Here is a 14,695-nt window from a genome sequence, read left to right on the forward strand (position 1 = left end):
AGCATGTGACTTTAAAAAAAGCTGAAGAAACCTAATTTTTAAAAATACGTCCGTCATAGCACAATTTAAAACTGTCATTGCCTTTACAACTAATTCAAAAACCGAATTTAATTAAAATGAATTGGCATTTTCCCATGGACAGTCATTAGTTGTAATGACTTTGTTTTGGTATTACAATATGTAATCTCGGAGCAGTCTTCCATTTTACCAGAAGACTGTAAAAGAAAGGTCAGCTTTCTTCAGACATTCAAATAACTATTATGAAGCAAAATTACCAGAAAAAGAGTTTGTTTACGTAAGTAAGAGGTGAAGGGTACATATGAGATAAATAGCTTATAACTTGGGGTATTTGCACTGCAGTGGAACAGTAGACAAACCCCTTTAGGTAAAACATGGAAGCTTTGCTCCTGTCAATGTAAACGTTTTGAGTGTTGCAAGAAACTAATACAGATAGATGCTCGTAGCTTCTAAACACTTTCTAGCCTGGAGCCTCTGCTTTCTCTTTCCTCTCCAACCGCACAGTAATTGGTGCCAATCAATAAGTGATTGGGACAGTTATGTATGGACTGAGGGCCACCTAGTACCATCAGTTAATGGGAGAAGTTTTTACTTTGCTGAGTAAAGACTGTCATGACTAACTCCTAGCAACACAGATGCTACCTGGAACACACAAGATGCTTTTCTTTGATTGGTGTTTGTGTGGGATTGGCAAAAATCCCCTTCAGTTCAAGGGTGTGGATTTTCTATCTTACTTGCACAACTCCATAATAAAAGCTGCAGCAGGGTAACTGGCATCGATGGGGTGTACCAGGGGAGATTTCTCTGGCCACTATTCAAGATGGAACATCCCCAAGGTCTCACCTCTATAAATAATCTTCTGGTTGCTATTACCTGTCCCACTCACGTTAGCCACAAAGAGCTACATCTGAAGAAGCCATCTGCAGAGTTAGGGGTTCAGAATTCTCCCACAATTAAAAATTCTTCTGTGCTTCCTTTTCAAGTAGAGTCATCCAACCCTTTATTTGGGTGCTCAGAGCTTGACTTGCAGAGCCTGTCCATGATCCCCTGCAGCATAGGCTGAACAATCCCCAAGAGAGGACGCTGGGAGGAGTCTCCATCCCAGCAGGCTTCCATCAGCTGCCAGCATTCCTCATCAAACACCGGAAGACGCTCTGGGCGAACTCCTGGAAAATGGAGAGGGACCTGGTTACCATCAGTACACCTCAAATCTGAGAGAAACTTTGTCTGATGCTCATTGCTTTGGTGCAGGCTGAAGTGACCAGAGTGGACTGTCTGGGATCTAATGCTCCTGAGAAAAGCTTACATTTCAGCAATGCTGCTGAGACATCTTTGGGATCGTTGCTGAAGTCGCTCAGGAGATCACACACACTCCCAGAGGATGGCCAAGACATTTAGTTTCACTGGAGCCTCTTTACAACTATTTGTGAGCAAAATGAATACCCTCCTCTAAGAAAACAAGAAACCCCGATAATGGTACCTTTGGGAGCAAGTTCAACATGAGAACAACAGGGAGTGCAGCCTTCTGACCAAATACAAGACTCACTCATCTGAGTTAATCTTTTTCACATGAGGAGGGGAGAGATTATATGGACAGGAACTAAGGACACATAGTAGTAAAGCATTCTGATACCATGACGCAGCATGAAAGATTAAGCTACCACTAAACACAGTACTACACTAAACCTACAGAGGCAGAAGAGTAAGTTTGTTTTGGGGAAAAACTATCAGTGTGTTTTATTCAACATCCAGCCCATCAGCAACAACTTTCTCAGCATGCTGCATATTAAGCACTTGACTGTACAGATCCCCATGGCCTCCAGAAATTGCAAGGGATTAAACATTCTTTAGGGGATCATGCCTGGCTGGTTCTGAGATCTGGTTTACATCATAAGTGTTGTACTACTACACATGGTTTAAGCGACGGGCTGGCACAGCTCCTACGACACTATGGCAAGGAGGTGGTTAACGGTAAGCCTTTTTCTATCCCTGCTAATTTTAGTTAGATTTTCAGTAGAATGTGTCCAAGTTTAACTAGATAAATGTTACTCTTTAGAGTGTCAATGAAGCAATACAACTTGTATTTTTACCTTTTAGTTACAAGACTGCAAAAATGGCTTTCCTCACCTCCTCTCAAATTTTACTCAAGCACAAAGTATCAACCAACAGAGTTCAAATAAGCCATTTATACCTCTTCTCACATTGTTCCAAAGGTGATCTTTGCTTGCACATCTTTCAAAAGCCTCTGGTAACTTCACATGTCCCGAACAAATGTACCAAAACAGAATGCCAAATGCATAAACGTCCACTGAATTATCGTACTTTCCTGTGACAAAAATACATTTGATCAGCAGGGCAAACAACATCTTCGTCACTGGAAACTGAGCAGTCTGAGAACTAATTTCAGTGTTCCACTTCCTCAAATTAAAACTACAACTTAATTGCCAGAAGGTAATACTTGTATGGAGCCTAGTAGCGTAACAGGCATCATTGCCAAAGGTGGAAGGATAAAAATTAAGACCTTCCATTCTCAGAGGATTTATACACTTAACCTGTACCAGCAGTTCCCAAGCTGAGAGGTTCATGGACCACTGCAGGTACAGATGCTCAGGTGTATTTTGGAGACTTAAACACCAACATCTGAAAGAATATCAGTTGAGTTTGGCTCTGTTGCTCAGGAGTCTGGCGGAGCTAACATCAGCCTCTCAGTCCGGAAGTTTGGCAATTACTCATTTATAGCAAGTTCACCCACTGAATAAGAAAAGATTGGGCACAGTAAGTGCACAAGGGGCTAAGCCAATGCTCACCTCTAATATCAAGGTCTAGCCTGCTAGTCATAACTGTTAGTAGTGAGAACCACCCGAACAATATTTTCTAAATTAAACACAAATAAGGTTGCTTCAATTTGACTGCAATCTTGTCAAAGTGGGGACAGCACCTCAGATAGACCAAAAGGATTCTGGTATGTGTGGTATGGACCTCTAAGTGCTACTGTAAGACGTTTGCTCCAGAAAAAAAGGCTTAGAGAGAATGCCTGCCAGAAGCACAATGCATAGTGAATTTCTGGTATGTGTGGTATGGACCTCTAAGTGCTACTGTAAGACGTTTGCTCCAGAAAAAAAGGCTTAGAGAGAATGCCTGCCAGAAGCACAATGCATAGTGAATTTGAACACACTCCACATGTTAGTAACAGCTTGGAAATTCCTTATGTATACAAAAACCAGGGGACCCCTTCTGAAGTATTTGTCTATGAAAGCCAAAATATTTCCAGCTTCCTAATAACCAATAATTTAATTTTCCAATTGCAAGAGTACTAATCATTTCAGCAAAGCTTATGAATCCCACATAGTAAAACAGATTTAAGACCGAGACTTAAAATAAAAGAAAAAAATATATATACTATGCGTTGTAAGCAGGTACTCCTCTGATTTATTTTAATTATTTTTCCCTCCTAAGCAAGTTGAGATATTAATTCAAAGTAATGGCCTTCAGAATTCAAGGCAGAGACAGTAGTGAACTCAGTCAACAAGCATACCTGTAAAAAGCTCAGGGGCCATATGAATGGGTGTGCCTACAATACTGCCAGACATCATGGCTTCTGGTTTGCAGAACCCCAAGTCAGTGATTTTGGCTCGATTCTTTTTGTCAAGCTGTGGAAGAATTCATACACAGGCAGCTGATAACTATGCTTCCCAGTTTGAGTATTGCATTTTAGTATTAAGGTTTTAAACTCTGTTTATGTTCAAAGGGTTGGGCATTTGTTCTTAAGTAAGCTTCTCCGATTACTTGGCTGCTCTTGGACATTTACCTAGTTAAGCTCAGTAACAAGACACACCTTCACTTGTCTTCTACATAGAGGGTGTGGTTGGGGTTTAGTAGAACTGGGAACTAGAAGTCTTACTTGTAGCTCAAGCTCTCTACCTTCGAGAGAAGTCACTCTACTGCTCCCTTTCCCCTAGGCTTTCTGCCCGAAAATGAGTTACGGAAACCTCACTGCAAGGCTAGCTGTGGTTAGCAATACCACAAGTTAAAAGATCCTGTATGAAAAAAGCTATTACTTCACTTATCTTAAGCTTTTCCCTCCCACTAAAAGGGCCTCGTAAGACTTCAGGATTAGCCAGGTACAAACGTTTTCCTTACCAAGACATTTTTAAGTTTGATATCCCGGTGCACAAGTCCCTGACTGTGAAGATAACGGATTCCTTCAACTACATCCAAGGCAATCTGTAATCGTGTTTCTAATTCTAGCCCAGCCTGAAGAATAAACAAACACAGATTTAATTCCTACAAGTCAAAGTTACTTTTGCTTCCTCTTATTTGCCAAAAACACTGAAAACTAAGTAATTCTAGCTTTGTTTTTCAGATTAATAAATTTTTAAAAATGTATATATAAAAAAGTATATGCACATACACACACAGATTGTTGTCACCTTTAGTCCTGTATAGAGGTCTCTGTGCAACCGTTCCATTATCAGTAAGACTGCAATGCTGGAGCCTCCTCCATAGCCATAATCTATCACAGAACCATGGAGATGTACGAGCCGCTCATGTGTCTGCAGCGACCTAGAGAAAGTTCAGCATAGAGACTTGGTCATTTTTATATCCTTCCCTCCACACCAGGCCAAGCTTCACCTTGTAAAGGAAAAAATACCCAATAGCTGCAGTTTTAGTACAATAGTAAGATACACCTATACCACGTGCCATACAGTAAAAATTCATAGCACCACAGTTCTGAGGACTGTAACAATATACAGCTGTCTGATCCAATTAAACTCAAGAAAGACTATAAAAGTTATAGTATCAAAGAAATACTGTATTATTTCAGCTGTCTGTACTGCAGCACCTGCCTGCAGCTGTTTACTGAAAAACTCTGTTTTTGCAGCATAGATACATCATTTTCTTTTGTCATTTCAGAGAGGACAAAGACAAATTGGGAAAGGAGGGATGATTCAACACCAAGATAAGGGGAAAAAAACTATTTGCTGCCATACTCTATTTTTTCTAGTTTACTCTGCAAAATGGCAAACATTTGAACAGCGTAGACAACGGAGAATCAGATTAATACCGGAAGGAGCACATCTGCCTACCATTCTGTGCCTGTTACATTTTTGCAGTGGCACTGGCAAGCTGTCTTGCCTTTGCTAGAAATGGGAGCTTAGCACTTCATGAGGTCAAGTTACTGATTGCAGAGTAGAACTATAGCAAGCAAGGTTCTACCTATGCAAAAGTAAATAGCATTTGTTTTTAGCAGTGAAGTTAAGGAGAGTCCATGTGGAATGAGAAAAGCACTTACAATACACACCTCATATAGTGAAACTCAAGTGCAAGGTCATTCCAGTGCTTCTCATCTGGAGGAACAACGGATTTCAGTGCACATGGGAAATGCCCTCCCCAGCTGTCACACAGATAGACCACGCCATATTGTCCTCGGCCCAGCTCACGGCCCAACTTTGGTTTGCCTGTAAGGCACAACATCCACCTAGTCAGACGTTAAGACATGTTTATCTCTTCCTGTACACCATCAGGCTGGCAGCCCAGAGCTTTTTATGGACCAGCAGCTGCCCAATTCAAGTACTCTGTATGTGTCAGATGGAGGCTCACTGAAGTAGTTGAGTGAAAAGCAAAAACACTCGTCCTACTCCTTTACACCCACTGACTGCTTCAGAAGGAGGGAGCAGAAGGTAATACGGAGAACATCAAGCATAATGCTTACCATGTAACAGCACATCCTGGAGGGACCTGCTCTCCAGCGAGAGTCGTGCTAGCCGAGGAGCATGATCTTTCCGCACCTTCAGCCACAGGTCTTCTGTTTTCTCCAGCCTGCCAGAATGGCCATCTTCTAACTACAAGAGATATCACACTGTAATCCTGCCTGGTTTGAAGCCCTAGTGTAATGAGGTTGACAGCCCTTGCACAACTGAGTAGAGATCCTACACTCACTTCAGCTCTGCCACCTTTACCTACAGAACAGCAGCATTAACTGCACGAGCTGCTCTTTTCGCTATCTCTGCAATTAAAAATCCTCTTTGCGTAAGTGGCAATGAACAAAACAAGACCTCCTTCTTAACAGGTCCATACACTCACCTGTCGTAGAGAAGCTGCAAAAGCCTCATGGGAACTGTTTAGCCTGGTCCGGAACTGGCTGCAAATGCTCTTGGCTAACTTGGAGGCACTGAGGCTCTCGATAGCATCCTGAGCAACTTTCCTCTTCCAGTCACTGGTGATGGCAGGTGGGCTGACCCATGTAATCCGCTGGATTATCTAGTAAAACAGGAAACAGAATTAAGGCACTAGCACAAAAAAAGCAAAGGGTCGGTCAATTTACTCAGACTGCTTAGATACCTTGTAATAATGCAGTCATCTGCACATAGAATGGGGCTAAATAACTACCTTAGAGTAACTACTAATAATTTAGAGGTATTAATCACAATGTTGTTGTACACACATAGTAAGAAAGAGATTTGATTTTTCTGAATATCTGCTCAGTTCGTTCCTACAAGCCATCCATCCTTTCACGTCTGACCAAGAACATACCTAGCTAGACAGCCACCACTTGGAAAACCACACAGTTGTGGTGCAGCTTGTAGGCTGAAAGAACAGGTAGCATAAGTAGTAACCCAGGGAGTCCGGAAGAGAGGTGTTCCTAAACTGGTGAAAGCTACAGTGAAGCAGCTTTTTGCTGGACATACGTATTGTCAAGGTGCGGAAATCCTAGGTGTCAGTATGCACCACTTCTCTTAAATTGCTGGATGATTAAGATGCCCTGCCCCACCCTTTATTAGAAGCCACAAAAATCCAGCTGCTGCACACCCAGTCTGGATCCTTCTCCCAGGCTGAAGGAGAAATCTGAAGGTTTGTTACCACTCAGTCCGCACTTGCGCCTATTTGGGAAAAACTCATACTCCTCTCACCCATCCATACAAGGAATCTCAAGAGGGAGAAGGCAGTAAAGGTCATCAACAGCTCAGAGCAGGAACTTCAGAAAGATGAATGCTTTAACAGACAGAAATTTAAAACAAAGACCTGAGGAAATCTGGTCTGCTCTGGAGGGAGAAGAGTGAATTGACCTGAATCAAGATACATTGCTAAACAAACAAAAAACACACAAGAAACCCCCAAACCCAAATAAACAACCAGTTACCCAAAACAACCAGCAAGAGTTTCAAAATGTTGATCATCAATCCTTTGCTGTTTCAGAACAGAAAGAAAACACTAAAGAGGTATTTGTTTTAAATTAAATATTGGCATCCCCAGGAATAAACTATACACACAGCCTTAGTGCTGACTGGAGAAGCAATGGCTTTCCAATGCATGTGCCCAGAGTCAAAATTTAGAGAGCTGCTGTGAGCTCTCACATTATTCTTTGCTCCAAACACATTTCCCTATACAGTGACACATACTAGAAATAAGTAATGAAGATGCCCATACCTGTTTGATCTGTTCCCACAGCATCCTGGTTACTGTTGAGCCAGAGTGGAAAGTGACTTCAACATGATAGGCAGCATTTAGTATCTGGAAAGCAGGGGAAAGATGAAAGTATGGGAACTCCACAAGCTATAGTTGCTACAAAATTTGCTAGGCCCTCTGAAAATGACAAAATGGACAGCGTATGGGATATTCCATGATTCACTTGGTTCCATTAATCTACTGTATTAAGCTCATAGGTGTTGCTAGGCTGTAATCTGACTACTATATAGATTTAGGAAAGGTAAGTACTAGGCCTTTAAGTGACTGTTCTCCAGTTTTAGCACGTCCCTTAATGACACCAGACCCACATATACCCACATATACTCCAGAGCTGTGTTCCTCTAATTTCACTGAGTATCTCAGTCTCCTACCACCCTTGCTGGATCAGAATAAAGACACCTATTAAGAATATTCTAGACAGCCATTTAAGCCACCATACCTGTTTGAGATAATTGCTTGTGATGTGTACAGAAACATCCTTTGACTTCTCCAAACTCCTTGCAGTATGTACTGAAACCTCCCAAGACTCCTCCAGGCTCTTCAGACATCTCTCCAGAGTCCCTACAAAGCTCTCTCGCAGATAGTCCACTGAACTAATTAACTTGTTGGCAACTGCTTGGTTTAATCGAGAAATAATCAGTTCCTGAATTTGCTTAATACAACACTTTATGTCCTTGGAACTAACAGGTTCCCCATTCTCAGGAATGATGATATCTGCACAAGAGAAAAGAAAGAGCCATCTTTGGTACTCAACGTATCACTGTTGCAACAACGGTTACAGAGAGCTGCTTTGAGTGTTTTGCAAAGGAGCTACAGCACAGCACCAGTCCAGGCAGCATCTGCTCCAAATGCTCTTTCATTATTTTGCTCCTTCAGAAGTTTATTACTTTAGACCCAGATAAACATAAATTGAAGCCAACAGCATTCTTAAGTCATACAAAAAACCCTCATGAGCAACAGAAGAACATATATACTTAGTATTGCAAAGGATTAAATTTTTGCCGGTCTGCATGTCTAATGCTACAAATGCCAGTTTTACATGAGGTCCCAAACCCAATCCTACAGATCTTGAGTAATTTGGTATTCTGTTATACAAAGTACTAAAGCATTAGAGAGCCCCAGGAATGCACAGCTGGCTACTCCAGTCTCAGGGAAACTAAAAAATACCACATCTGACCAAGGCAGAAAATATTCTGATGTTTGCTTCCATTCCCTGGTGTTTGAATTCACAGGATACTCAACTAACACCCGACGGACTCCATACAAGCATTCTGTAGCTACTACAGGTTTACAGTGGTACAGCGATGACAAGTCAACTATCACCTCAAAAATCAAAGTGCAGAGCACAAAGCTGTCTTTCTATCTGAAGAATTACAGATCAGGAAATTCTTCCAGGCCACACTGCAATCCATAAGCATTACTCGATGTTGAGCGTTACGAATAAAATGGTGTAACAGCCACGGCAGTTACATGAAGTTTTTTTCCTGGTACCTTGAAAAGGTTGATTAGCACTTGGTATTTTTAAACAAACACTGAGCAATCACTGCTCACACACTGTAACCACTCTGAGCAATACTACATTACTACCAGGAGCTGAAAACCTTGTCTCTGGATTTTGGCCAACAGTCTAGCCTACTTAAAACAAATCCAGCGATCGGCAGATGGCATTAGCTCCTCAAAATAACACCTTCCTTCTTTTAGGCTATTACTTTAAATACTGATAGCCAACAAGATGCTACATTCTAAATGATACTTGTTGTGCAAATAAACATATACACATTTACTGCAGGTGTTTTATCTTGTGCTGCCCCTACACATACTCCTGCGTACACAAACTCCTGAACTCAGGCACTACAGTGCTCCAACTCTTTTACAGAGTGGGACAAACAGAATACAGGAATTATTACCTGTCCCGATAATGGAGCAATAGCAGCCCTAAACAGGTAGAATTAACACACTCTCTATACTGTCAGCATATGCTAGTTTGCTGGGGTTTTTTGCAGCATGCAAATAGATCATGTTGCAATTAAAACAAGCTCTTTACGAGGACATTTTGTATGGGCATTACAAACCAAGCATTTCAAGTAACAGGCAGGATCTTATCCGTTTCCCACCTGCAGAAGCAAAACGATCCAGATCCTAACCTGCAGGTTTAAACATAATCCATAATTTCTCCTCTTCATCCCAGAAGATAACAATCCAGTTTGAAATTGGGAGGAAGTCAGTCAAGACAAACAAAATAGTCTAGAGTTTTGGACTCTCTCATGCCTCAGAAGAGCACTCAATTCACAAAAAATAATTTCTTCTAAACCAATAGCCTAGAGTTATTTCTGATTTTATTTTAAATAGAAAAATCTTTCCTCATCAGCTCAGTGAACTGCATTTCCTTAGAACAGAAGTGATTGTTATGGTAATCTTCCGCTTAGCAAGCAGAGGAGAAAAGAGCTCTGGAGTATCAACCTACAAATCTTCACTTTGATGTTTATGACAGACCACATATTCCTGCAGACAACATTTGGATAGCCTCTCACCCTTTGCAGTTTACACATCATTCTGTATGCTTCCACCTTGTGTATTCCTGGAAGTTCTGGTACTAGAAGATGCAGCGAGAATTCTCACATTTCCCAAAAACACACACTAAATGCCAAGCATAAGCCTCAGGAGCACAATATGTTGTGTTGATTTTTTTTAAAAGGAAAACCTCACCTACCCAAAGGATTTCATTTTAGGAGGTTTTATACCCAGAAGTCTTATGCAAACCTCTCAAAGAAATCAAGCAGAAAGTACAAATCAAGCCTTCACCGCTAAAACTCAAACAGCTTTTTTCTTAGGACAGATTAATTCCCAAGTCTCAACACATCCACTGAGACAAAGTTGAGAGTTATTTTCTTCAGAAGAGGGAATTAAAGCAGAGAAGTAAAATACCCTAAACTAGAACTCTGCAGCAAGCTCCTGGGGGGAAAACGCCTGATTTATAAGAAACCAAGACTTACTATGTTCAGGCTGCTCATTTAAGAACAATGCTTTTTACCCAGGAGATAAGAGAGACAAATTCTGTGTGTATTAGTTCTGAATCTTCTTGCAAAGTCACTTGTCTACACTGCCATTCAACCGTCCCTTAGCTGATGGCAAATATTACTCTGCCACTTTCCTTTAAAGCCCGCAACCTCTTTGTTCCCATTACCCTCCTGCCAGTAGTTACCTTTGAATTCCATATTAGCAGCATCCTCCAAGAGCTCCTCTTTCATATTGCTAAGTGTCTCTATGATCATGTCCTTCATCTCCTCTTGTTTGCGGTTGGCAATGTTCATCAGAGACTCATAGAGTTCATTCTCCTTCTTGCGGGTATACTCCAGCCTCTTGGGGGTGATTTGCAGGTCCCTCTGCATGTCAAAAGCCTGATTGATGAAGATGTTCAGGCAGCGGCAGTGCACCTCATTTAAACTGGTAGCTGCTTCCACGAGATGCTTCTGAAGCACCTGTCTGGAAAAAGTGCTTAGGAGACGGAGCTTCTCAAACTGCTCCACCAGCATGCTTTGGGCATCAGCATCAGAAGCAGGTGCCCCACAGCTGCAGTGGTTGGTACTCAGGTACTCCAAGTCCATCAGCTGGCAGTAAAGGGAGGACTTTTCATTATCAATTTTTTTGGGAGAGATCAGGTCAATCCCCAACTCTGGCACTTTGAAGAAGAAAATGGGCAAAGAGAATTTCTCTTTGATTTCACGCAGTTCATTCTCATCCGATGAAGAAAGTTCAGCCTCGCTGATGGCAAAGATGACGACAGGCAAGACTTGGTTCACATACTCTCCCAAGGTGGCTTCAGCAGACTGGAATCCACGACATGGTGCTACCACAACATCCACTTCCTAGCAAGTGAGAAATTAAAAAAAATAGGTTTGTACAGATCCTTTTAAACTGCTACACGCAAAAGGGCGCTACAATTCACTCACAAAGTCCAAAACCAGAAACATTCAAACCCTTTAGAACAGTTACAGAGTCTCACATACAGCATCATGCTTTAGTATACAGCCTACCTGCAAGGCTGATGACAGCCCTCCCGCAGGGACACGAGCAGACATGGATTAGTGCCTGCTGACTCCAAAACTTATTTTTGTATCAAGTGTCTTTGAGTTTTAGCTTAGTTCAGAAAAAAACTTAGAACAGGTTTCCCAGGTAAGCGCTATCACTGTTATTCTTTAGCATATAGCTGCCCCGTTTTGCAACAACCTCTCCCATTGACATTTACCAGATCCGCAGCTCTTTCAGGGGCTATTCATGCTGTCAGTTTTCAGCGTAGCTTCCAACAGTCGGGAGTACTACACTAGCCACTGCTGCCAAAACAAAGGCAGCACAATAACCGATTCCAAAGGGTTCACACCCAAAGGACAGTCTAGGAGGAACAGATGGTTGTGACAAGCTTAATTATGACTTTCTTCAAATCCAACCAAAACCTAAGAGATGTATTTTATTTACTTATTTTCCTACTGCACAGGTTCACTGCTTTGGTCATATGCTTTTGCTGACACTCCTTACTAACCCTACTAAAAAGGGCCAGTTCTGAAACCTGCTTCCTTTCCTGCCAAGGAAGGAGACAGGATTCACCTTAGATATGTGAGACCAGTGTTAGAATTGCATATATCGCTCTACTAAAATAAGGAAAGAAAATGTCAAAGGCTTTAAACTGAAGACAGAATTTAAGTGTCATCTTCCCAACTCATAACAGGGGGCAATAATTAAGAATTCTTCAATCATTTTTCTCCACCAGAAAAATTAAAGACTTGACCACATCTCCTGACTGCTCTTCGAGCTAAGAGGAAGTCCTTGCTGCCAGGGGACTCACAGGCACTGAACTCAAACCTGCCCAATGCACGAGAGGTTGAGCAGAATGGGATGAGCAGTGCTGCAACACACACCAGGACGGATGACTCACGCCAGGACTGTAACAAAGGAGGAAGCCAGTGCTGTCTCTAGGAGACCGGGAGAAAACCAACACAGACAACCAAACACAGCATGAGCAACTGGTCCTCCTGTTTCCATAGAGGCCTCTCAGGCTTTTCCAAAGAGCATTTGGAAAAATGCTTGTCCCTCCTTTCTTTTTTTTTTTCCCCAAGTGTCCTACAGAAGTTTAATTACAGTCTATGTAGCTTCACGCTATTAGGGATCAGGTATTCCCCATACAGGAAGACTTACGACTCACACTGGATTCCTAAAATTTTTTAAGCTGGTTCTCACAAGGTCACATCGCTATAAACACACTTGAACCCTTCTGACAGAGCTCTAAGCATGAAATTGCTGTCAAGTAACTACATTCCTATTTTCCTTAACTAAAAGGCCCTTTTTAAAATATCAAAGCCTCCCGCTCAGCAATCTGAACATCAGGTACGCAAATATCAGAGCTACAGCTCTTCCACCTAAAATATGATGCGGAGGTACTGTCAGCAGCAATACAAGAGAGACAGTTTAAAGAGAATACTATGCAGACACATTATGTACTCATCTATGGATTCAGACTTGCAATGCCAGGAAGACCTGGCAGAAACAAAAATTAAAATCAAGGATCAAGCAGGTCTTGACCTACAATAAGACAAGTGGAGTCCCACTAAATGCATGCAGGGACCACTGAAATGTGCCATTTTACTAAGTCAACAGATAATTCCTCATTTCCAAATCAGCTAAAAATAGTTTATTTGCTACATCCAAAGAGGACCTCATCCTATTTTGCTAGGCTTTGGACAGTTTAATCACTGTTTGCTTAGTTAACTGAAATGCTGAGAAGCTAACCCAATTTAGTCACATTTTTACCCAAACTCCTACCAAGCAGATTATGATTGAAGGCCCAGCTCAGTCTTTTTCTAAGCCAATTTGAATACTCTGCCTTCCAAGAATAGTCTGTGAATCACTGAAGTCTGACAGTTACTGCATTTATTACATGTGATCTAATTTCATTGCCTCCCTATTAATCGGAGGTATGTATATACCCCTAGATTCTACTTAGCTTTTTAGTTGGTTTTTTGTGTGTGTGGTTTGTTTTTTTTGTTTGTTGGGTTTTGGGGTTTTGGTTTTTTTGCCTTTTGTGGGTTTGTTGTGGTGTTTTTTTGTTTTGGTTTGGTTTTTTTTGTTGTGGTTTTTGTTTGTTTGTTTTTTACCACACACACTTCCCCCCAGTTTTTCTGAAACCTTGCCAGTTTATGCTATTTCCATGGGGATCTGAGTCAGAAGTTCAATAACTCTAATCTAGAGAGAATCCCAGGTAAGAAAACTGAACGACACCTCTGGTCTCCAGCAAACACTGCTTGTCCTTTACAGAACTAATTGTTTAGATTTTGTACAATGACTCTGAACCCACTTCATCAGAGAATTTCATTTTACCTTTGCTGGAAGGGCCAGCTCAAGAAAGCCTGTAAGGTATACACACTCACGAAACAGTCTGAGAAGCAATGCTCTTTTTCTGACCATGAACTCTTCCCCTGTAAAAGATACATCACTAAGCCAACAAAACTAGAAATAGAGAACAGATTTCACATGGGTAGAAGAATAATTTCATGGTACTGGCATTTTCAGCATCTTCTACACTCAGTTATGTCAGTGTAAAGGGACAGAGGAAGACAACTTCAGGTATTTGATGCTGGTATGTGGCAGGAACACCTCAGCATACCCCAAAGTAAACCAATGCTACGTGGAAGGAAAAGTGTCTCGCCAACATGAAAGCTTTTCATTTTTTTTCTATTAATGCCACAACCAAACACATTAAAAATACTCTCAAGAAGGAGATCAGAGCATGTTCTTCTGAGTTTTAAGCAGGTTGTACCTTAAAATAACCACTCAATAGGTACTTAACCACATTCTTTGCTACATGTAACAACTACTAATTCATATGACCTGAACCACTGCTGTAGTACCTGAGGAAGTACAAAAATAAACCCAAACTAAATCAATTCTTCTGTTAGAGTTCATATAACCACCTTGTATTTCTTCATTCATTTTCCAGCTTTGTCAGAGCAGCTGAAAATTCTTCCTTCCCTACAAGCCCTGGCTAAAGTTTTTCAGCCCAAGACTCAGTGGCATGAAGAGCAAAACAAAACGAAGGCATGAAAAAGGAAATTTTCAGCTCTGTTACCCTCCTCCCATTCAGTTGTACCATCCAGAAGAAACCAAATATTTCAGAGAAGTCTGTTTCAGCTTCCAGGCACAACTGATAAGATTTAGGGAA

The 14,695-nt window shown here is 41.4% G+C and overlaps 1 protein-coding gene across 1 annotated transcript in view; it reads right to left on the minus strand.

Annotated features, from left to right (window-relative positions):
* Nucleotides 1–888: 888 nt before the first annotated feature.
* Nucleotides 889–14,695, minus strand: part of DSTYK (dual serine/threonine and tyrosine protein kinase) — an 18,211-nt gene continuing 4,404 nt past the window's right edge. The window contains exons 3-13 of the mRNA XM_010283586.1: nt 10,688–11,351; nt 7,925–8,199; nt 7,447–7,530; nt 6,103–6,279; nt 5,732–5,861; nt 5,321–5,477; nt 4,449–4,581; nt 4,159–4,272; nt 3,554–3,668; nt 2,210–2,344; nt 889–1,184 (exon numbers count right to left, since the gene is read on the minus strand). Coding sequence (XP_010281888.1) covers nt 997–1,184; nt 2,210–2,344; nt 3,554–3,668; nt 4,159–4,272; nt 4,449–4,581; nt 5,321–5,477; nt 5,732–5,861; nt 6,103–6,279; nt 7,447–7,530; nt 7,925–8,199; nt 10,688–11,351 — 2,172 coding nt within the window. The 3' untranslated portion in view covers nt 889–996. The remainder of the gene's footprint in view (nt 1,185–2,209; nt 2,345–3,553; nt 3,669–4,158; nt 4,273–4,448; nt 4,582–5,320; nt 5,478–5,731; nt 5,862–6,102; nt 6,280–7,446; nt 7,531–7,924; nt 8,200–10,687; nt 11,352–14,695) is intronic.

Source organism: Phaethon lepturus, unplaced genomic scaffold, assembly GCF_000687285.1.
Source record: "Phaethon lepturus isolate BGI_N335 unplaced genomic scaffold, ASM68728v1 scaffold16450, whole genome shotgun sequence".
NCBI lineage: Eukaryota > Metazoa > Chordata > Aves > Phaethontiformes > Phaethontidae > Phaethon > Phaethon lepturus.